The sequence below is a fragment of the Procambarus clarkii genome, chromosome 30 (assembly GCF_040958095.1).
Source record: "Procambarus clarkii isolate CNS0578487 chromosome 30, FALCON_Pclarkii_2.0, whole genome shotgun sequence".
NCBI classification, from domain to species: domain Eukaryota; kingdom Metazoa; phylum Arthropoda; class Malacostraca; order Decapoda; family Cambaridae; genus Procambarus; species Procambarus clarkii.
Genome location: NC_091179.1, coordinates 35,616,389 through 35,639,446, shown reverse-complemented (window position 1 = coordinate 35,639,446; position 23,058 = coordinate 35,616,389). Strand labels below are relative to the sequence as shown.

The window sequence follows — 23,058 nt, the reverse complement described above, 5'->3', positions numbered from 1 at the left end:
GACTATATTTTCGTAAGCTTACTTATATAAACACATTATCGTACAGAATAATAGATGTTTAGGTTCATACATACATATATTGAAGGTATAAATATACGGTAAATAGGTCAAACAACCGGTGAACTGCTGGAACTCCTCCACTCTCCCCCCCCCTGACTCTTGGTAAACGTCTCCAGCAGGTGTACCACTTGTATATACAAATGACTTGTTATGTTTTCACACATATCGACGTATGATTAAATACCTTGCAGTGCTGCATATAGAATATATTTTATTATGTACATCTGTATGAACTTATTGCAAATATGCTCACTGTGTTATTCTGTTCTTAGTGGAACGAAGGGTGGAGTGACTTGCCTTGTTGGCAACAGTCATTCTCGGCCGTCCAGGCCGCTGGCAGGTCACTACTTCCCTGCTTTCCCAGAGAGGCAGACGTCACACGTCTAGTCCTCTGGTTGTATATTTTTGTGTATTTAATTCTTAATGTAAGGTGTCCGAGAGTAATGTTATATTGAGTAAGCTAATAGTGATCAGTAGGTCAGATGGTCGGTTATCGTGGGTATTATGTGATAGTGTTACAGAGAATAACTGGTACTTCTACCCACCATTATGGGTCACCCTTCAAATTGTTACTAGGAAAGTGTAACGCTACGCCAGGTTGGAGACTGGAGTCGGCTATGCTTCTTTTTTAAACAGTTACTGATATTATAGTGATTCAATGTAGATTTGTTAATTATTAACTGATGTGTAGGTTCACTGATATGATGGTTAACAGAGTTTATCACTAAATGGATAGCTGATTTGCTAGTAGTGATGACCGTTGTATGGGACTACTAGCAGAGTCGTGTTGATCTCTTCTTTCTGATAAAGTATCGACTTTAGTGTGCATCAGTAATGTGTATGCATGTGTGTATATATATAATTTTTTTACAGTTTTTTTTTTTTTTTTTTTTTTTACTTCCCCTAGACTCTTGCTCGAAATTGCCCAGGCTTTGGTTTGCCAGCGATGTTGGTTTCATGAGGTCATGCTAGCTTTAATCCTTTGAGCATTATCTTTATTACCACTGGTTATTTGTTTTCATAGCACTTACTGATTTTTTTTATTTTACAGACGGCAGCTGTTGCCAGACAACGCATCTTTTGGCCTTGGAGGAGGAGCTTATGTCCTCTGGGCTACTGGCAAAAGAACCTGACCTCTACAATGCATAACGTTCTACTTCCTCCAGTCTGTTTCCTCCTGACATGGGCAATTCTCATCCCAGGTATGTCCCAGGATGTCTTTCTATAAATTAACTGTCTGACTGAACTCGTGAATCGGATATACCTTGGGAACCGCTACTCATATCAACCCCTAATTAGAGTAACTCGCAACCTCGGTGTCCATGTTTAGGTAACGAATCGTCAAAGTTCAGTTACTGAACTCGACAGGACTGAATGCAGTATTCATCTGCATATCATGACAGGAATATTGCTGCTTGGTATGGGTGGACATGATCTCTGCCAGGAAATTTATGGTCATCAAGAGACGGTTGCAGGAAGTATTTATTGCAGCCTTTTTTTAATGGTTAACTTTCATAACTTTTTAATTTTCACCCACAATACTCATACCTGTTCTTCACATCTAAGACCAGTCTAAAGACCAAACATTCGTCTTGCTGAAGTGATGTTTACCTGTCATATACCTGGTGGTTGTGGTTTTCTGTAATGTGATCACACATTAAACAATAACAAAACGTATATATGTATAACATAATATATATATAATATATTGAACAGCATAGCCAAAAATACCTGGAATATAGATTTTTTGTTAAAATGGGTTAAAATGTTTGACTTTAAATGCATACTAATTATATAAAAGATTGACTGACTTATAACTATTTTAAAACTTCTTAGTTGATTATCTGGGTATTATGGTGGTAATATAGTTAAATGTAGTAATAAGTTAACAAATAGTAGAAATAAAACTGTAAACTATAGAGTATAAAAACTGAAATTAAACAGATAAGAAAAATCTGCCTGTTCTGTTCAACCTAGTTTAAACTACTCTCCTAACCTATCTCTAATTGCTGCCATGAGGGGGGGGGCTTGGTGGGCGCCTGTCGTTGTGATGCTCCTTGGTGTGGTCGTTCTGTGGCCTTGTGCTCCTGCTGCTGTCCTCGCATTTTGCTGGAAGACTTTTCCTTTTCCTTCCGTTTAGGAAAGGTGTATTCCCGTTTTGATCAGGGTGTATTCCCTGATCAAAAATCCACATCCTGATTTTCCACCCCCTAGCTACTGACACATAACAATATACATGTAGAGTGCAGGCGACGAGTCGCAAAAACGTAGCTAAATTATGTTGACCAGACCACACACTAGAAGGTCAAGTTCACAATCGACTTGAGAATGGTCCAGGACAGACAGAAACGTCGTCGTCCCTTCACCTTCTAGTGTGTGGTCTGGTAAACATACATGTAGTGTTTATTGTAGGTATTTTCTAATTATACAATCATATGTTGCCCTCAGCTCTCCTATCTCTTACATTATTTTGTCTTTTGCAAGGGAATAGTTACTACATCTACGTTACAATCCTCCCGTGGTGGTGTGAATTGCCTCTTGGGCAAAAAAATACATTCTGGAATATCATACTTTATAACATTAGAACATAAAGTACCATCATATATGTTCTCCTTATTATACTTTATCATACATTGCTCATTAATTCCCACTTTTGAACTGTGAGGATTAATTCATTAGCTCCCCCCACCTCTCATTAATCTAATGACAGGCTGCATTTCTCTGAAAATCTATCCCCAATACTCTTCAGATTAAATTCCATCATTATCTCAATCATAGCATTTCTTGGGCATCCTAAGATTCTCATGGCTTTATTTTGTACCTTCTCAAACTTGTCATCCTACCTTTACCAAAACAAGAAATGTTGTACCCGTCATTTCTTGTTTTAGTAAAGGTAGGATGGGCAAGTTGGAGAGGGTACAAAATAAAGCCATGAGAATAATCTTAGGATCCCCAAGAAATAGTATGATTGAGATAATGATGGAATTTAATCTGAAGAGTATTGGATAGATTTTCAGAGATAAATGCAGCCTGTCATTAGATTAATGAGGTGGGGAGCTAATGAATTAATCCTCACAGTTCAAAAGGTGGGAAATAATGAACAATGTAACACGGGGGAGACATCTCCCGTCACGCAGGGTGCAGTCGCACCTCCACATATCTCCAGTATCAGCTCTTGATACTGGTAATGGCTCAAAAGGGCCATCACTTACGGGCTATTCATGCCCGTGCCACCTTTTGGGTGCCTTAATCTTCATCAATCAATCAATCGAACAATGTAAGTTAAAGTATAAAAGCATAATAAGAGAACATATATGAGTACTTTGTTCTAATGTTAGAGTATGATGTTATTCCAGACTGTATTGCTCTGCCTAAGAGACAATTCACACCACCATGGGAGGATTGTAACGTAGATGTAGTAATTATTCCTTTACAAATGACAAAAGTATGTATGGGATAGGAGAGCTGAGGGCAACACATGATTGTCTAATTAGGAAATTACCTACAGAAAACACACTACATGTATATTGTGATGGGTCAGTAGCTAGGGATGGAAAGGCAGGATGTTGAGTCTTGATTAGGGAGTACACAGACATCGGCACTGTAGGTACTGTGGATACTGATTGCAGGGGGTAATGATGTTGGACGAGTTAGGAGTCAGGAACTGATAGACATTTAACAAAGCCATAGAATTAGTTAGGAGCAAGGGAGGAATCTCGATCATATGTGGCATTCTTTCAAGAACATAAGAACATAAGAACATAAGAACAAAGGTAACTGCAGAAGGCCTATTGGCCCATACGAGGCAGCTCCTATTCTATAACCACCCAATCCCACTCATATACTTGTCCAACCCGTGCTTGAAACAATAGAGGGACCCCACCTCCACAATGTTACGCGGCAATTGGTTCCACAAATCAACAACCCTGTTACTGAACCAGTATTTACCCAAGTCTTTCCTAAATCTAAACTTATCCAATTTATATCCATTGTTTCGTGTTCTGTCCTGTGTTGATACTTTTAATACCCTATTAATATCCCCCCGGTTATGTCCATTCATCCACTTGTAAACCTCTATCATGTCACCCCTAACTCTTCGCCTTTCCAGTGAATGCAACTTAAGCTTTGTTAATTTTTCTTCATATGAAAGATTTCTAATTTGGGGAATTAACTTAGTCATCCTACGCTGGACACGTTCAAGTGAATTTATATCCATTCTATAATATGGCGACCAAAACTGAACTGCATAATCTAAATGGGGCCTAACTAGAGCAAGATATAGCTTGAGAACCACACCAGGTGTCTTGTTACTAACGCTGCAATTAATAAATCAAAGTGTCCGATTTGCCTTATTACGAACATTTATGCATTGATCCTTTTGTTTTAAATTCTTACTAATCATAACTCCCAGATCCCTTTCGCAATCCGACTTCGCAATCACAACACCATCTAGCTCGTATCTTGTAACTCTATCATCATTACCCAACCTCAGAACTTTACATTTATCAGCATTAAACTGCATCTGCCAATCCTTTGACCATTTCAAAACCCTATCTAGATCAACTTGAAGTGATAGTGAGTCCTCCTCCGAATTAATTTCCCTACCGATTTTCGTATCATCGGCAAATTTGCAAATGTTGCTACTCAAACCTGAATCTAAATCATTTATATATATTATAAACAACAGAGGTCCCAGGACAGAGCCTTGAGGCACTCTACTTACAACATTTTCCCACTCTGACTTGATTCCATTTATACTAACTCTCTGTTTCCTTTGGTATAGCCATGCCCTAATCCAGCCTAATATAGCACCCCCAATACCATGAGACTCTATTTTTTTAATCAGTCTTTCATGTGGCACTGTATCAAAAGCTTTGCTAAAGTCAAGGTATACAACATCGCAATCCTTACCACTATCAACTGCCTCAACAATGCTAGAATAAAAAGATAACAAATTTGTTAAACATGAACGGCCATTTATAAAACCATGTTGCGACTGAATTATTAATTTGTTTTTCAAGATGAAGACGAATTTTATTTGCTATTATAGATTCGAGTAACTTTCCCACAATAGACGTTAGGCTAATTGGTCGATAGTTAGACGCAAGTGATCTATCTCCTTTCTTAAAAACTGGTATCACATTAGCAACTTTCCAAAACTCTGGCACTCTGCCTGACTCTATTGATTTATTAAATATGGTTGACAGTGGGTCACAATATGCCTTCAGCCGAACAAGTCTATGTGGGTGGGGACGAGGACAGGTTGACGAGTTTAGCAGTTACCAGGGAGGATGTTCTTAAACAAATAGTAAAACTCAAACCAAACAAATCCCCAGGGCCGGATGAAGTGTTTGCTAGGGTGCTTAAAGAATGCAAAGAGGAGCTTTGTGACCCACTGTCAACCATATTTAATAAATCAATAGAGTCAGGCAGAGTGCCAGAGTTTTGGAAAGTTGCTAATGTGATACCAGTTTTTAAGAAAGGAGATAGATCACTTGCGTCTAACTATCGACCAATTAGCCTAACGTCTATTGTGGGAAAGTTACTCGAATCTATAATAGCAAATAAAATTCGTCTTCATCTTGAAAAACATAAATTAATAATTGAGTCGCAACATGGTTTTATAAATGGCCGTTCATGTTTAACAAATTTGTTATCTTTTTATTCTAGCATTGTTGAGGCAGTTGATAGTGGTAAGGATTGCGATGTTGTATACCTTGACTTTAGCAAAGCTTTTGATACAGTGCCACATGAAAGACTGATTAAAAAAATAGTCTCATGGTATTGGGGGTGCTATATTAAGCTGGATTAGGGCATGGCTATACCAAAGGAAACAGAGTTAGTATAAATGGAATCAAGTCAGAGTGGGAAAATGTTGTAAGTGGAGTGCCTCAAGGCTCTGTCCTGGGACCTCTGTTGTTTATAATATATATAAATGATTTAGATTCAGGTTTGAGTAGCAACATTTGCAAATTTGCCGATGATACGAAAATCGGTAGGGAAATTAATTCGGAGGAGGACTCACTATCACTTCAAGTTGATCTAGATAGGGTTTTGAAATGGTCAAAGGATTGGCAGATGCAGTTTAATGCTGATAAATGTAAAGTTCTGAGGTTAGGTAATGATGATAGAGTTACAAGATACGAGCTAGATGGTGTTGTGATTGCGAAGTCGGATTGCGAAAGGGATCTGGGAGTTATGATTAGTAAGAATTTAAAACAAAAGGATCAATGCATAAATGTTCGTAATAAGGCAAATCGGACACTTGGATTTATTAATCGCAGCGTTAGTAACAAGACACCTGGTGTGGTTCTCAAGCTATATCTTGCTCTAGTTAGGCCCCATTTAGATTATGCAGTTCAGTTTTGGTCGCCATATTATAGAATGGATATAAATTCACTTGAACGTGTCCAGCGTAGGATGACTAAGTTAATTCCCCAAATTAGAAATCTTTCATATGAAGAAAGATTAACAAAGCTTAAGTTGCATTCACTGGAAAGGCGAAGAGTTAGGGGTGACATGATAGAGGTTTACAAGTGGATGAATGGACATAACCGGGGGGATATTAATAGGGTATTAAAAGTATCAACACAGGACAGAACACGAAACAATGGATATAAATTGGATAAGTTTAGATTTAGGAAAGACTTGGGTAAATACTGGTTCGGTAACAGGGTTGTTGATTTGTGGAACCAATTGCCGCGTAACATTGTGGAGGTGGGGTCCCTCGATTGTTTCAAGCACGGGTTGGACAAGTATATGAGTGGGATTGGGTGGTTATAGAATAGGAGCTGCCTCGTATGGGCCAATAGGCCTTCTGCAGTTACCTTTGTTCTTATGTTCTTATGTTCTTATGTTTTATACCTCTGAATCAGTTCCTCACTCCTGACTCGACCAACATCATTTCCTCCCACGCTAATGCAAATAATGGGATTGTTCCCATTACCAGCCATAATATCATTCATGTTGTTTATAATATCACCAATGCCAGCTCCGGGATAGCAAACCCTTAACCTGTTCCCCCTATCTCTAGCACAAAACGTTCTATCCAAATAAGTTGGACAGCTTTTCAATTCAGTAGGGAGTGAGTTCCATAAACTAGGTCCCTTTATTTGCATAGTGTTTACACAGATTAAGTTTAACTCTGGGGATATCAAAGAGATATTTATTTCTGGTGTGGTGATAATGGGTCCTATTACATCTGTCCAAGAAGAGTTTCAGACAAGGATTTGCATTTAAGAACAGGGTTTTGTAAATGTAGTTGACACAAGAGAATTTGTGGAGTGAGATTATGTTTAGCATGTTTAGGGAGTTAAACAAGGGGGCTGTGTGGATTTAAATGGATTTAAACTATATCACAGATATATTAGACGAGGAGGGGGAGTAGCCATATATGTTGGGAACAATTTGAAGTGTAGTCTCAAAACTGAGCCACATACAGAAACTATTTGGATAGAATTAAACGAAAAAGCAAATGTTGTAAGTGGAGTGCCTCAGGGCTCTGTCCTGGGACCTCTGTTGTTTATAAAATATATATCAATGATTTGGATTCGGGTTTGAGTAGCAACATTTGCAAATTTGCCGATGATACAAACATCGACAGGGAAATTAACAGGGAAGAAGACTCGCTATCACTTCAAGTTGATCTAAATAGGGTTTTTAAATGGTCAAAGGATTGGCAGATGCAGTTTAATGCTGATAAATGTAAAGTTTTGAGGCTAGGTAATGATGATAGTTACAAGATACGAGCTAGATGGTGTTGAGATTACGAAGTCGAATTGCGAAAGGGATCTGGGAGTTATGATAAGAATTTAAAACAAAAGATCAATGCATGAATGTTCGTAATAAGGCAAATAGGACACTGGGATTTATTAATCGAAACTTTAGTAACAAGACACCTGGTGTGGTTCTTCAGCTATATCTTGCTCTAGTTAGGCCCCATTTAGATTATGCAGTTCAGTTTTGGTCGCCTTACTATAGAATGGATATAAATTCACTTGAACGTGTCCAGCGTAGGATGACTAAGTTAATTCCCCAAATTAGAAACCTTTATATGAAGAAAGATTAACAAAGCTTAAATTGAATTCACTCGAAAGGTGAAGAGTTAGGGGAGACATGATAGAGGTTTACAAGTGGATGAATGGACACAACAAAGGAGATATTAATATAGTATTAAAAGTATCAACACAAGACAGAACACGAAACAATGGGTATTGTTTAGATTTATGAAAGACTTGGGTAAATACTGGTTCGGTAACAGGGTTGTTGATTTGTGGAACCAATTACCGCGTAACGTGGAGGTGGGATCCCTCGATTGTTTCAAACGTGGGTTGGACAAGTATATGAGTGGGATTGGGTAGTTATAGATAGGAGCTGCCTCGTAAGGGCCAATAGGCCTTCTGCATTTACTTATGTTCTTGTGTATTTTATTGTCTTAATAAATGAACTTGAATTTGAACTTTTCCTATTAGGTGAGATGAGGGCCAGTATATAAAGGCAGTGTGGTGGTCTATAGCCAGGTTACTTGCTAATCTTGTCCGTGCCACCTCTTGGGTAGCTTAATCTTCATCATTCAATTTATAGCCAGGAACACTCGCGATGGAACAGTGTGTGAAGCAGGTGGCGCAGAGAGCAGGAGTCAACACAACCGTGGGTTCCATGGCAGAGGAACCAAGTACATGTGAGTAAAATATCAATAGGTCGACATTACAGTTCTGGGTATAGGGTATTGGCATGTTATTGGTATCATATGTAGTGTGCTGTGATAGTGGCTGTGGTGTTGACTTATCTTACTCCGGCCGGAGGTTGCTGCAAACTTGGTTGATACTAGTTTCAAAGTTGTTGCACAGATCCTCTATCGTATCTTCTCTTCTTACGCGCCGGAGGGCCTATCACAAACGTAAGTCCCCTTTCCAACAGTTTCCCCTCCTATTCAGTTAGGGGTACCTCAGAGACAACTGTCAGTTTCAGTTGTCCTCTTCTCTGCCTTAATTCCAGCGCTTGGATCTGTTGTTGTTCTGGTTCAGATTGTTGCCTCTGCCCCCTGTTACTGAAAAAATTCTGGCCCCTATTATTATTACCTCTGTCTGTTGTTGTTCCAGGAGGGATATTCTCTGCTGTTATTGCCTTCGTTGTTGCCTGGGGTGATCCTGTTCTGGCCTCTGTTGTCGCCGAACCCGTTCCTGTTACCCTTGGTTCTCTCTGGATCTGTCCTTATTGTTCCTCGCTTGGTTGTCATCCGGTTTGTCTCGTGATGAATCTCTCCATCCGACTCGTGACTTATCTCTGTTATTCCTACCTTGCCTGTTGTTGTTCGCCGAGGTGTCCCATTGGAAGTTCTGTCTCTGCGGCTCTTCTCCTGTTCGAGTCTGTTCTGGGTGGGAGGGGGGTTGTTGTCGGACAGGCCTGCCTAGAATAGGGGACATCGTCATCGTTCATCAGGAGCACTGAACGTAAGGGTTTTGGGGCCGCTTGCTTTTGTTGTGGCTGCACTTGTTCTGTGGCTTTTTAGACCTAGGGCTTCAGTGCATTAAGGCTTCTGTTGTAGTAAGCCTGCAGTGTACCTTCCTGAGAAGGTACACTGCAGAGAACGGTACGGTACTTGTACCTTTGAGAAAAAACTTTCATACCTGTGTGACGTCTGTCCTGATTAGACTTCCGTCGTATGATCTTTAGAGGGTCCCTGGTTTCGGAGTTGTCTTTAGTCTGAAACCTTCCCATAAGGATGTACCTATTATTACCTGGTCCTAACCTCGTATTAGGAGGCAGGCTACGATGAGCTCGCACATTTGTCATATGCGTGGCTTTGAGAAGAAACGTGTCTCCATAGACTCTCTGGCCTGTTCAAAGTTAACTCAGTTTAGACAGTTGGCTAGACCTGGTAGGATCGGGAGACCTGCTGAAAAAATGGGAACCACCTTTAGGACAAAATATTCAGGGACTGTGTTTAGCCTCGCTGCCCGTTGGACAAACAAACAAACGTCAACTTGTCTTTTAGATATTCTATAGTTGTAAAAATTGGTTTTACCAGGGCTATAATTTCTACGTCCTCTTGTTGAAAAAAAATGTTAACCTCGTAGAGGTCAGATTTTTCCATTATCTTATTTTTGATATATCACTCTCCTGGAGGTCCTCCGGATTTGGGGTGAAGGGCAGGTGTTCAAGTGCCGTCGACCTTGGTCCCGTCCATGCTCTCCTGTCTCAAGACTCCCTGGAGGGTGCCTTCAGGAAGTTGAGGTCTCTGTATTTGTGTAAGATCTCAAGTATTCCATACTCCCACTCCTTTTCGAAGGTGCTTGGGAGATGATCCTTGATAGCTTCCGTAATTGTTTCCGGGCGGGTCTCGGAAACGGTTAACTCGCCCTCCACTGGTCTCCTTGCTTTCGATGTCTCCTAGGATGTTTCCCTTCAAAACGTATATATCTTTCGTCTTTTTTTATACGAGAACAAGCTAGTATGTTAAAATTGATGAATGCATCTAGGGAGGACGGCCGCTGCTTTAAACAGCCTAGCGTGAGGGGGTGGATAAATTCACAGGTGATTTGATGTTAACTGTTTTGTTTCTTCTTTTTGCAGTTCGAGTGGGCGGCATCATTATTTTAGTGGGCGTGGGTTCCTTCATATGTTGGAAACTATGGAAACACTGGAGGAAAGAAGTGGGCGGCCCCACCACGCCGCCGCCCACGCCCACCGCTACACCACCAGCGCGCCGCCCTCAAGGCATCCTGACATCACTCCCGGAGGAGTATCTTGTGCAGGATCCAAACGAATTTGAAGATGAGGACCCAGCTTTCATCCAGGTAAAAGGAGGTTAAGAGGTGGGGAAGGGAAATAATTACTTATTTAATGTCATAATTTGAGGTTTATACCTCGTCAAAATCCTTGCCAGAACTGGTTCATACATAGAGTATACCTAGAGTGAGCTCTGGGAATTCTTGTATTCCCCTCAAGCCCGATATCTCAAGATTGACTTGAGATATCTTGGTCCAACAGGCTATTGCTTGGAGCGGCCAATATGACCACTACAACCCGCGGTTGGTCCGCCATCGCACTAATGTGAGTCCCAATGTGTCTGCAGGTGCTCTTATTAACTCAAGGCCATGCATTTGCTAGATCAGATTTTGACGATTCGTTAGCTAAACATTGACACCGAGGTTGTGAGTTACTCTTCTTAGGGGTGGATATGGATATCAGTAGCGGCTCAAAAGGTATGTGATTCATGAGACGAGTCTGATTATGTCAATTAATAGAAAGACATCCTGGGGGCATACCTCAGCAGAGAATTGCCCATGCCAGGAGGCAGCGGCCATGTTCCCTCTTTCCATTAGGCTCACAGCGAGGTGCAGATGTTCGTGGCGAGTTGGCTGTTGCATCGGAGGGTCGGGTAGCTCAGGTTTCGACCATCCGGCTCCATAAAGACTGTTCTCCATTGGTTCATTGGCTGAACTGCGGGGGTTCCCTTTGGTCGTTGCCTCTTTGGGGCTGGTCGCTTCGAGTGACTCTTCTGCTGGTTCTCAGGGTTTGGATCTCCGTGCAGTTCATATTCGAAGTGTCGACGAGCGTGGACGAGCGACGCGACGGTGTGGTGTGATGTTTGCTCGTTTCCTTGGAATTAACGGAGTTTTACCGCTCTGTTCGGCTTTTGTTTAACATTGTATGGTGTGTTTTGTTACGCTTACCTTTCTGGGTTGTTGTTGTTATAGATTCAGCTACTCGGAACAAGTTCGAAGTAGCACGGGCTATGGTGATCCCGTAGTGGACTTACCTGGCACAGGAGCGGTGCCTGAATGTCAAGCAGGTCCTTTCTGAGTACCTAACCTTGATAAATAGTAGATAAGGTAAACCTCCAACCACGGGGGGTGCGGGGTGTTCCTGGGCGTGGTCTCTGGTAGGCTTAAGCCATTGACTATAGCCCTTTTCTAATGTATCGCATATCAGCCCGATAGCTCCAGGAAGCTTCCGAGGCTCACCCAGAAAATGGCGTTTCATTGCATTCAACGCTGCTTTTTTTTTCAGACAGGTTTCTGTTTTGTATCTGAGAATACCTGATAATATTAACTTTACTCCAACTTTAGTATTTTAAGTTTAAACAAATTATGGCAGCTATTGAAATTGAGAAATATATCTCATATTAACCACCCGGTAACTACCTACATATTTATTTAATCCACTATCACCTCTGTTGCCTCCACCTCCTTCACTTCAACTGTTACTTCCACCTAATCCACAATATATCCATCTCCCTTACCACAACCCTGGCACCAGATTCGCGAAGCGGTTATACAAATACTTACGAACGTGTTAATCTTTCCTCAATATTTGACGGTTTTGGTGACATTTATTAAACAGTTTACAAGCATCATAACTAACCAATCGACTGTTATTATAAATAGCCTCCTGTGCTTCGGAGCTCATTAACCGTTTCATAATTGTAAAGAAAGCCGCCAAAGATTGAGAAGACGTACAGGTTCGTAAGTGCTTGCGTAAGTGCGTGTTGTAGTAATTGATAAGTGGTCACTTATCTATAAACACACGTCAGACAAATTCTGGAATGTGGAACATTAACACAGGTTTTTCTCATATACAAGAAAACAGTTATAGCAAGTTCAGGGGAATTCCTCCAGAGTTGAAAGGTACTCCAGTTATGAGGAATACAGTAGTAAAGATATATAACCTCATCACTGAATGAGAAGAATAAGGGTCATAATATTTACGGAATAATGAATGAGGCAAGTCTGGCATAGAGAAAGGGATACCTTCATTTAACTAGTTTTATTTAAAAATTATGAAAATAAGTTATTTACACTACCATTATCTCCACCATTTTGTATACTGACCATGTTGATAATTTTTTAAAATACTCTTAGGATGACACGATGCCATCACTGGAGTGGGATTATGACGGTTTGCAACAGTATGCTGAAGATGCAAGACCCGTGCAAGACGATCCACATGAAGTCTTCCCCTCTAACTCTTACAACAGGTATAACAAGGGGGTTTGTTGACAAAGTTGTAAGTTGTATATCCATTATGGTTCATTCATTTTATATCAAACTCTAGAACATCACCTCCTATCAGGATGAGAACTAACTTTATTCGTAACAACTTATGTAAATCATTACGGCGATGGCTGGACTAAATAGGTGTATTATACCTTCCCAGAGAGGTAGACGTCACACGTCTAGTCCTTTGGTTGTACATTATTGTGTATTGATTGATTGATGAAGATTAAGCCACCCAAGAGGTGGCACGGGCATGAATAGCCCGTAAGTGGTGGCCCTTTCGAGCCATTACCAGTATCAAAAGATGATACTAGAGATCTGTGGAGGCGCAACTGCACCCTGCGTGACGGGAGATGTCTCCCGGACCAGGTGGTGACCAAATGGTGTATGTAATTCTTAATGTTAAGTAATGCTTTATGGATCAGGCTAATAGTGATCAGTCGGTCAGATGGTCGGTGATTGTGGGTATTGTGATAGTGTTAGTGTTAGTGTAAACTGGTTCTTTTGCCCACCTTTACCTGTCACCCTTCCCAACTGTTACGTAGGATAGTATACCACTGCGCCAGGTTGGAGACTGGTGTCACCATCTGGTCGTCACTTGGTCCGGGAGACATCTCCCGTCACGCAGGGTGCAGTCGCGCCTCCACAGATCTCCAGTATCAGCTCTTGATACTGGTAATGGCTCAAAAGGGCCACCACTTACGAGCTATTCATGCCCGTGCCACCTTTTGGGTGGCTTCATCTTCATAACACATTCACAAGGGGGACATCTCCCGCCATGCAGGGTGCATTCGCGCCTCCACAGATCTCCAGTATCAGCTCTTGATACTGGTAATGGCTCAAAAGGGCCACCACTTACGAGCTATTCATGCCCGTGCCACCTTTTGGGTGGCTTCATCTTCATAACACATTCACAAGGGGGACATCTCCCGCCATGCAGGGGTGCATTCGCGCCTCCACAGATCTCCAGTATCAGCTCTTGATACTGGTAATGGCTCAAAAGGGCCACCACTTACGAGCTATTCATGCCCGTGCCACCTTTTGGGTGGCTTCATCTTCATAACACATTCACAAGGGGGACATTTCCCGCCATGCAGGGTGCATTCGCGCCTCCACAGATCTCCAGTATCAGCTCTTTGATACTGGTAATGGCTCAAAAGGGCCACCACTTACGGGCTATTCATGCCCGTGCCACCTTTTGGGTGGCTTAATCTTCATCAATCATCAATCGAGACTGGTGTCAGTTATGCCTATGTTTAAGCCGTTACTGATATGAGTGATTCAATATTAGTTTGTTACCGAATTGTTAACTGATTTGATAGTTGAGTTACTTACTAAATGGATAGCTGATTTGCTACTAGAGTTGACAGTTGAGTGATCACTGTTGTATGAGACTACTAGTCATGTGTTGCTCTCTTCTTTCTGATGAAAGTATCAGCTTTAGTGTGCAGTTATGTGTGTATATATATATAGTTTTACGGTGACCTAGTTATATGCTCCAGTGAACTAGCGTTGTTGTAATCAGCCGTTTTTATTACTTCCTCTAGACTCTTGCTTGAAATTGGCCAGGCTTTGGTTGGCCAGCGATGCTGGGTTCATGAGGTCATGACAGCATGTTAGTTTTAATACTTTGAACACTACCTTTCCATTGGTTATTTGTTTCATAGCACTTACTGATTTTTTTATTTTACAGTCGGCAGCTGTTATCAGACGACGCATCTTTAGAGTTGAATTTGGAGGAAGAGCTTATGTTCTCCTCTGGACCACTGGCAGATGACTACTCTGGACTACCTGACCTCCACAAGGCATCACATTCTACTTCCTTCGGTTCACTTCCTCCTGACATGGGCAATTCTCTGCCCAGGTATGCTCCCAGGATGTCTTTCTATAAATTAACTGTGTCTGACTCATATAATGAATCGGATACACATTGGGAACCACTACTGATATCCACCCCTAAGAAGAGAGGGGATATCACAACTTCGATGTCGATGACTCTAATGAATCGTCAAATTAATGGGTCAAAATTAAGTTTTTGAACGCGACTGGACTGAATGCAGTATTCATCTGCATTACATGACTAGGAATATTGCTGCCTAGTATGTGTGGAAATGATCTCTGCCAGGGTCTTTATCATCATCATGGGTGACGATTGCAGGAAGTATTTATTGCAGCCGTTTTTTAATGGTTAACTTCCACTTTCACCCAAAATACTCATACCTGTTCCTTCACTTCTAAGACCAGTATCAAGACCAAACATTAAAGTCCTGCTGAAGTGATGTGTTTACCTGTCATATACCTGGTTGATGGTTCTGGGAGTTCTTCTTCCCAAGCCTGGCCCGAGGCCAGCCTTGTGAGAGTTTGGTCCACCAGGCTGTTGCTTGGAGCGGCCCGCAGGGCCATATACCTGGTGGTTTTGGTTTACTGTAATGTAATCTCGCATATTAAACAATAACAAACATATAAATGTATAATAATAACAACCATGTATCTATATATTAAATACATTGAAAATCATAGCCAAAATTTCTGGAAAACTTATATTTTTGTTAAAGTAGGTAAAAATGTATGATTTTACATGCATACTAATTATATAAAAGATTGACTTACAACTACTTTAAAATGTTTTAGTTGATCATGGTAGTAATATTAGTTAAATGTGTAATAAGTAAACAAAAATGAGTAGAAATAAAACTATAAAAACTATAGAGAATAAAGTGTAAAAACCGAAATAAAACTATAAAAGAAATAAAACGGAAATAAGTAATAAATAAAACTTCTGTGTTCTGTTCAACCTAGCTTAAACTACTCTCTCCTTACCTAAACTAATTAACCTATATTCCTCTAATATAAACTATAAAGTATTACTCAAAGAAATATAATGAAAAGGTATTTGTTTGATATGCCATGCAGTAGAAGCATAACTGGACTTTGTATAGAGGGGGATGGACAAGAGGCCTAGCATTTCTTTTTTGGGGTGGGGGAGCCCCTTCGGCTCCCCGGAGCTATCCAGGCTGATATGAATATCCCTAACTTTGGCACCAGTCGATGTGGGTGGAGGTCTGGGCCTACCGGCGACCAAGGGCCAGAACCTGGCCGCCTCAGAAAGGCACGAGGAGCAGTGGCCTATAGCAGGGGTCTCCAAACTTTTCAATGTAAGGGCCACATTATATATTTCCCATATTTATGCGGGCCGGAGGAATAAAAAATGAAATTGCTATTTTGTATAACTAAGATAAAGGCATTGTCAAAGTACAGAGAAAAGAATATTGTACAGTGTTTGTGCTCCCTGAAACGGAAGCAGCGAAGCCCCACTCGCCCTCCATCCCCACAATATACAGTTATACACAACTGATTGGTTGTAATGCACAACGCATACCTACCAGTATTAGTATCTGTGCGTCACACTATCGAGAGAGAGAGAGAGAGAGAGGAAAACTGACTCGGGTTGAGCTCCACCAGTCAGCAGCCCCAGCTTTGAACAATTCTGTGATGCGATTCGTACGATAATTATTTTTTCAAGGCCACCACACAGGGATTTGTTTGGAGGGCCGGATGAAATTATGTGGCAGGCCGGATGTGGCCCGCGGGCCATAGTTTGGAGACCCCTGGCCTATAGAATAGCACATGTGATTTGGAGCATTCTATATCTACCATTGACAGGGACAGGCACCCAAAAGACAAGACCCCCAAAACAAACCCCTATTCTGGTTAACAACGAAAATAGACAACAAGTGGACAAAACTCCCCAAATGAAAACTAGCATGACATCACACAAGCTGCGCCGCATATCTGCGCAGCCCCCCTCCGTGGTTCCATCATGCTGGGGGGGGCTCACGTACACATCCCTGGGATCGGTGTGGGTTGCCATTGCTCCCTCTTTGGGTGGTGTACATGCTGAAGGCCACCATGTAGGGGGCCTTGTGAGCTATCGGACCTCCTGCTGGAGGGGTCGCCCGTGAGGGGCTGCCCTGAGTAGATGGTTGGGTGTCCTGGTTGGGGCGATAGGGAGAATGGACGATGTAGTAGGATTCCCTTGTTGAAAAGGGGGAGCACTGCTGGGGACGACGCACCCTTCCTGCACTGGCCTGCGCTCGGCCTCCTGGCTGCCCTGGTAAGTGGTATCCCTTGGTTCCAGGTCCCAAACCTTTGAAATTGATTGCTGCATATATGACATGACTTCTCTTACCCAGGCTCATGGGGTGGTCGACCAGGCCCCCCCGAGTCGGACTATTCTGGAGGACCGGGCTCTGTAGCCCCCTCGCTCCCGGGCCCAGTTTAGGCTTGAACCGGACTACTACTCCCTGTGGGCTGGTCGAGCCCTAAGCGAGCTGTGGTGACCGCCTCGTCCCCTTGCATGGCTCCATCTCTTATTGTGACTACTGCGCCTTATGACCCATCTCTAATAGAGGTTCTCATCGCTGTCCCTGCCACGGCCGCTCTAATATGCTCCCTTCCATAGTAATTCATACCATGCTTTTAGTCCTGCTTCGTGGACCAAGTACTTTGACCTCCAAACTTTGGATTCCAATCCTCCTGACGATTTTTCCCTTCATAGGCATCTTGTTGATTCAGTAGATGCCTGTTACTTTCAATCCCACTCGTCTTGGTACCCGTGTCGTTGCTGCTGCTGCTCCTCAGGATGCAGCCACCCGCTTGGCCGCCTTATCCTGCATTGGCGAGACCCCTGTTTGGGTCTCCAAGAACGCTTGGTTAAATGCCAGTGTTGGCACTGTTCTCCCGCACCATGTCGCAACCGGTGTTAGAAATCTAAAAGACTGCCACGAGGATATCGAGCATATCCTAGAGGTCCAAGGTGATTCTATCCTTCAGGTGGATACGTTTTCTAGTCCCCCTCGTGGTCGTCGCCGTCTGCCCCTTCGGGTTGTGAAGATTACCATTGATGGTAGGACCCTTCTGCCCTGTCATTCTTGCTGGTGCCAGATGCTCCATTCAGGAGTATATTCCATCTCCTCGGCTTTGCAATTAGTGCTGGAGGTTTGGGCATGGTGCCTTCAAATGCTCTAGTCCTATCTGTCTCTGTCCCATGTGTGGAGGCGAGGGTCACTAAGTTGGAGTGCACTTCTCCAACTTTGAGTACCTGGTTCAGCTGGGAATTATCACCCCCAAAAAAGAACTGGGAACCAGAGGGCTGGCGTACAGAAGGGAAACTATGAGGAGATGAATACATTCCTATGGGATATACATTGAGACACAGAACTCGGAACCAAGTCCGTACAAGACATGATGGACTATGTCACCCAAAAATGTCAGGAGGCTGTAAGCAGGTTTGTCTCAGCCCGACAGGAAAAAAACAGAGAAGCAAAGGAAGAATCCGTGGTTTAATAGGGAATGTATGAAAGCAAAGGAGCTGAACAAAAGGGCATGGAGGAACTTCCGTAATAAACAGAACACCAGAAAGTAGAAAAAGATACCAGAGAACCAGGAACGAGTATGTCGTGTGAGAAGAGGCAGCTGAGAAAAGATATGAAAATGATATAGCTAATAAAGCCAAGACCGAACCAAAGGTACTACACAGTCACATCAGGAGGAAGACAACAATGAAGGAACAGGTGATGAAACTTAAGGTGGGCGAGGACAGGTGCACAGAGAATGACAAAGAGGTGTGTGAAGAACTCAACAAAAGGTTCCAGGAGGTCTTTACAATAGAACAGGGAGATGTCACGGCGTTAGAAGAGGTGGCAGCAAACCAGGTGACCTTGGATAGGTTAGAAATTACAAGAGATGAGGTTAAGAAGCACCTATTGGAGCTGGATGTGAGAAAAGCTGTTGGGCCGGACGGAATCTCGCCATGGGTATTGAAAGAGTGTGCAGGAGCACTTTGCTTACCACTCTCCATAGTGTATAGTAGGTCACTGGAAACGGGAGACCTACCAGAAATATGGAAGACTGCTAATGTAGTAACAATATACAAAAAGGGTGACAGACAAGAGGCACTGAACTACAGGCCAGTGTCCTTAACTCGTATACCATGCAAGGTGATAGAGACGATTGTGAGAAAAAACCTAGTAACACATCTGGAGAGTAGAGACTTCGTGACAACCCACCAACATGAGTTCAGGGAGGGTAAATCTTGCCTTACAGGCTTGATAGAATTTTACGATCAGGTGACAAAGATTAAGCACGAAAGAGAAGAGTGGGCGGACTGCATTTTTTTAGACTGTCGGAAAGCCTTTGACACAGTACCCCATAAAAGGTTGATGCATAAGCTGGAGAAACAGGCAGGAGTAACTGGTAGGGCGCTCCAGTGGATAAGGGAGTACCTAAGCAATAGGAAGCAGAGAATTACAGTGAGAGGTTAGATCTCAGACTGGCGAGAAGTCACCAGTGGAGTCCCACAGGGCTCTGTACTTGGACCTATCCTGTTTCTGATATACGTAAATGATCTCCCAAAAGGTATAGACTCATTCCTCTCATTGTCTGCTGACGACGCCAAAATTATGAGAAGGATTAAGACAGAGGAGGACAGCTTTAGGCTTCAAGAAGACCTGGACAAGCTGCAGGAATGGTTGTTAGAGTTTAACCCAAGCAAATGTAATGTAATGAAGATAGGGGTAGGAAGCAGGAGACCAGATACAAGGTACCATTTGGAAGATGAAATACTTCAAGAGTCAGAGAGAGAGAAAGACCTGGGGGTTGATATCAAGCCAGACCTGTCCCCTGAAGCTCATATCAAGAGGATAACATCAGCGGCATATGCCAGGTTGGCTAACATAAGAACGGCCTTTAGAAACTTGTGTAAGGACTCTTTCAGAACATTATATACCACATATGTCAGACCAATCCTGGAGTATGCGGCTCCAGCATGGAGTCCATATCTAGTCAAGAATAAGACTAAACTGGAAAAGGTTCAAAGGTTTGCCACCAGACTAGTACTCGAGCTGAGAGGTATGAGCTACGAGGAGAGACTACGGAAATTAAACCTCACTTCGTTGGAAGACAGAAGAGTTAGGGGGGACATGATCATCACATTCAAGATTCTCAAGGGAATCGACAGGGTTGATAAAGACAGGCGGTTTAACACAAGGGGCACATGCACTAGGGGACACAGGTGGAAACTGAGTGCCCAAATGAGCCACAGAGATATTAGAAAGAACTTTTTTAGTGTCAGAGTGGTTGACAAATGGAATGCATTAGGAAACAATGTGGTGGAGGCTGACTCCATACACAGTTTCAAGTGTAGATATGATAGAGCCAAATAGGCTCAGGAACCTGTACACCTGTTGATTGACGGTTGAGAGGCGGGACCAAAGAGCCACAGCTCAACTCCCGCAAGCACAACTAGGTGAGTACACACACACACACACACACACACACACACACACACACACACACACACACACACACACACACACACACACACACACACACACACATACACACACACACATACACACATACACACACACACACTTATGTCGGGAGAATTGCCCAGTTGCTGGAAGGAGGCAAATGTCATACCGATTTTCAAGAAAGATGATAGGGAGGAGGCACTTAACTACAGACCCGTATCACTGACAAGCATCCCCTGCAAAATACTTGAAAGAATAATTAGGCTAAGACTTGTTGATCACCTGGAGAGCATTGGGTTTGTAAACAAGCACCAACATGGGTTCTGGATAGGGAAATCATGCCTAACAAACCTTTTAGAATTCTATGACAAAGTAACAAGGATAAGGCAGGACAGAGAAGGCTGGGCAGACGGCATATTTCTTGACTGCCAAAAGGCCTTTGATTCAGTACCGCACATGAGACTGCTTTACAAACTTGAGAGACAATCAGGAGTAAGCGGAAAGGCCCTAGCATGGGTGAGGAACTATCTAACAGGAAGGAGCTAGTGGGTAATGGTAAGGGGCGAAAAGTCGGATTGGCGAACAGTAACGAGTGGAGTACCTCAAGGATCGGTGCTGGGCCCAATCCTCTTTCTAATTTACGTAAATGATATGTTTACAGGAGTGGAATCCTACATGTCAATGTTTGCGGATGACGCAAAATTAAGGAGAAGAGTTGTGACAGATGAGGATTGTAGGATCCTCCAAGAGGACTTAAACAGGTTGCAGAGATGGTCAGGGAAATGGCTACTGGAGTTCAACACCAGTAAATGTAAAGTTATGGAAATGGGATCAGGTGATAAACGACCAAAAGGACAGTACACAATGAAGGGAAACTTCCTACCTGTAACGATTCGAGAAACTGACCTGGGAGTGGATGTGACAACTAATCTAACTCCTGAGGCATACATCAATAGGATAACGACAGTAGCGTACTCTACACTGGCGAAAATTAGAACTTCATTCAGAAACCTAAGTGAGGAGGCTTTTAGGGCGCTTTACACTGCGTACGTGAGCCCAGTCTTAGAGTATGCCGCGCCATCATGGAGCCCCCACCTGAAGAAACACATAAGGAAACTAGAGAAGGTTCAGAGGTTTGCGACGAGGCTTGTCCCAGAGTTACGAGGGATGGGATATGAAGGACGTCTGAGGGAACTGAACCTTACGACACTACAAAAAAGAAGGGAGAGTGGAGATATGATAGGAACATATATAATACTCAGGGGAATTGACAAAGTGGAAATAGATGAAATGTTCACACGTAATAATAACAGAACGAGGGGACATGGGCGGAATCTGGAAACTCAGATGAGTCACAGAGATCTTAGGAAGTTTTCTTTTAGCGTGAGAGTAGTGGAAAAATGGAATGCGGAAGTAAAAATGGTTGTGGAAGCAAATTCTATTCATAATTTTAAATTAGGTATGATAGGGAAATGGGACAGAAGTCATTGCTGTAAACAACCGATGGCTGGAAAGGCGTGATCCAAGAGTCAATGCTCGATCCTGCAAGCACAAATAGGTGAGTATACCCACACACACACACACAACCCAGAGGAACCCTCTGGGGTTTCTCGGGAACCCCAGAGGGGACTGCAATATCCCAACTCACCACCCTATAGGTGGAGAGTTCCACCATTCCACCCAATTTCACACTCCCTCCCTACCCCGAGTACCCCCCTTCCCTCCCACCCCCTGGTCTTCCTCCTGCCCCAAGCCGGCCCAGACATGAACTAAGTCCTCCATCCCCCACCCCAGTTCTAAGCCATCCTCCCCCTGCCCCTCCTTCCCCCCCCACCCCCACCTCCCTCAGAACCCCTGGTAACTACCCCACAGGAGGATGAGCCTACCCAAGCAGCAATGCCCATGGAACAGCTTCCTGCACTAGTGGGAGGGTGGGTGAAAATGGACATAGGAAAGTGAGCTTCAAGGTTATGTACTCAAACATCGATGGGATTACCAACAAAGCAAGTGAACTGGCAGAAAGGGCGCAGAAAGAAAACCCAGATGTAATAGGACTCACAGAAACAAAATTGTCAGGAGTCATAACAAATGCTGTGTTTCCAAAGGACTTTTATATAATATGGAAAGAGAGAGACGGGAAAGGAGGAGTAGGAGTGGCTCTGCTGTTAAAGAAGGACTGGAGCTTTGAAGAGATGGAAGTTCCGGGCTAGGACGGATTCAGAGATTACATAACAGGAACTATGACAATGGGTGGACCTAAGATAATAGTGGCAGTCATTTACAACCCTCCATTAAATGACAGAAGACCTAGACAAGAGTGCGACAGAAACAACATGGCTACCATTAACATAATAGAGAGAGCAGCTTCAGTTGCTTGCAGGAATGGATCCAGACTCTTAATCATGGGCGATTTCAACCATGGAAAGATAGACTGGGAGAATGGGGACCCACATGGAGGTGAAGACACATGGAGATCTAAACTTTTGGAAGTGAGTACAAGGAACTCTCTGAGACAACATGTCAAGGGGACCCCAAGAATGAGAGGAAATGACGAAGCAGCTTGACTCGACCTGATTTTCACCTTATTAAGTGGTTTAGAAATAAGGGAAGTAAAATATGAAGCCCCCATAGGAATGAGTGATCACAGTGTATTGATATTTGAGTATCTGGTAGAAGTAGGGATA

The 23,058-nt window shown here is 42.9% G+C and overlaps 1 protein-coding gene across 1 annotated transcript; it reads left to right on the top strand.

Moving 5' to 3' along the window:
* Positions 1 to 433: 433 nt before the first annotated feature.
* Positions 434 to 15,812, top strand: LOC138369869 (uncharacterized). The gene is made up of 5 exons (XM_069333616.1): positions 434 to 1,262; positions 8,644 to 8,740; positions 10,636 to 10,859; positions 12,927 to 13,042; positions 14,755 to 15,812. The coding sequence occupies exons 2-5, from the start codon at positions 8,659 to 8,661 to the stop codon at positions 15,098 to 15,100; spliced, it is 768 nt and encodes a 255-aa protein (XP_069189717.1). The 5' UTR covers positions 434 to 1,262; positions 8,644 to 8,658; the 3' UTR covers positions 15,101 to 15,812.
* The last annotated feature ends 7,246 nt before the right edge of the window (positions 15,813 to 23,058 follow it).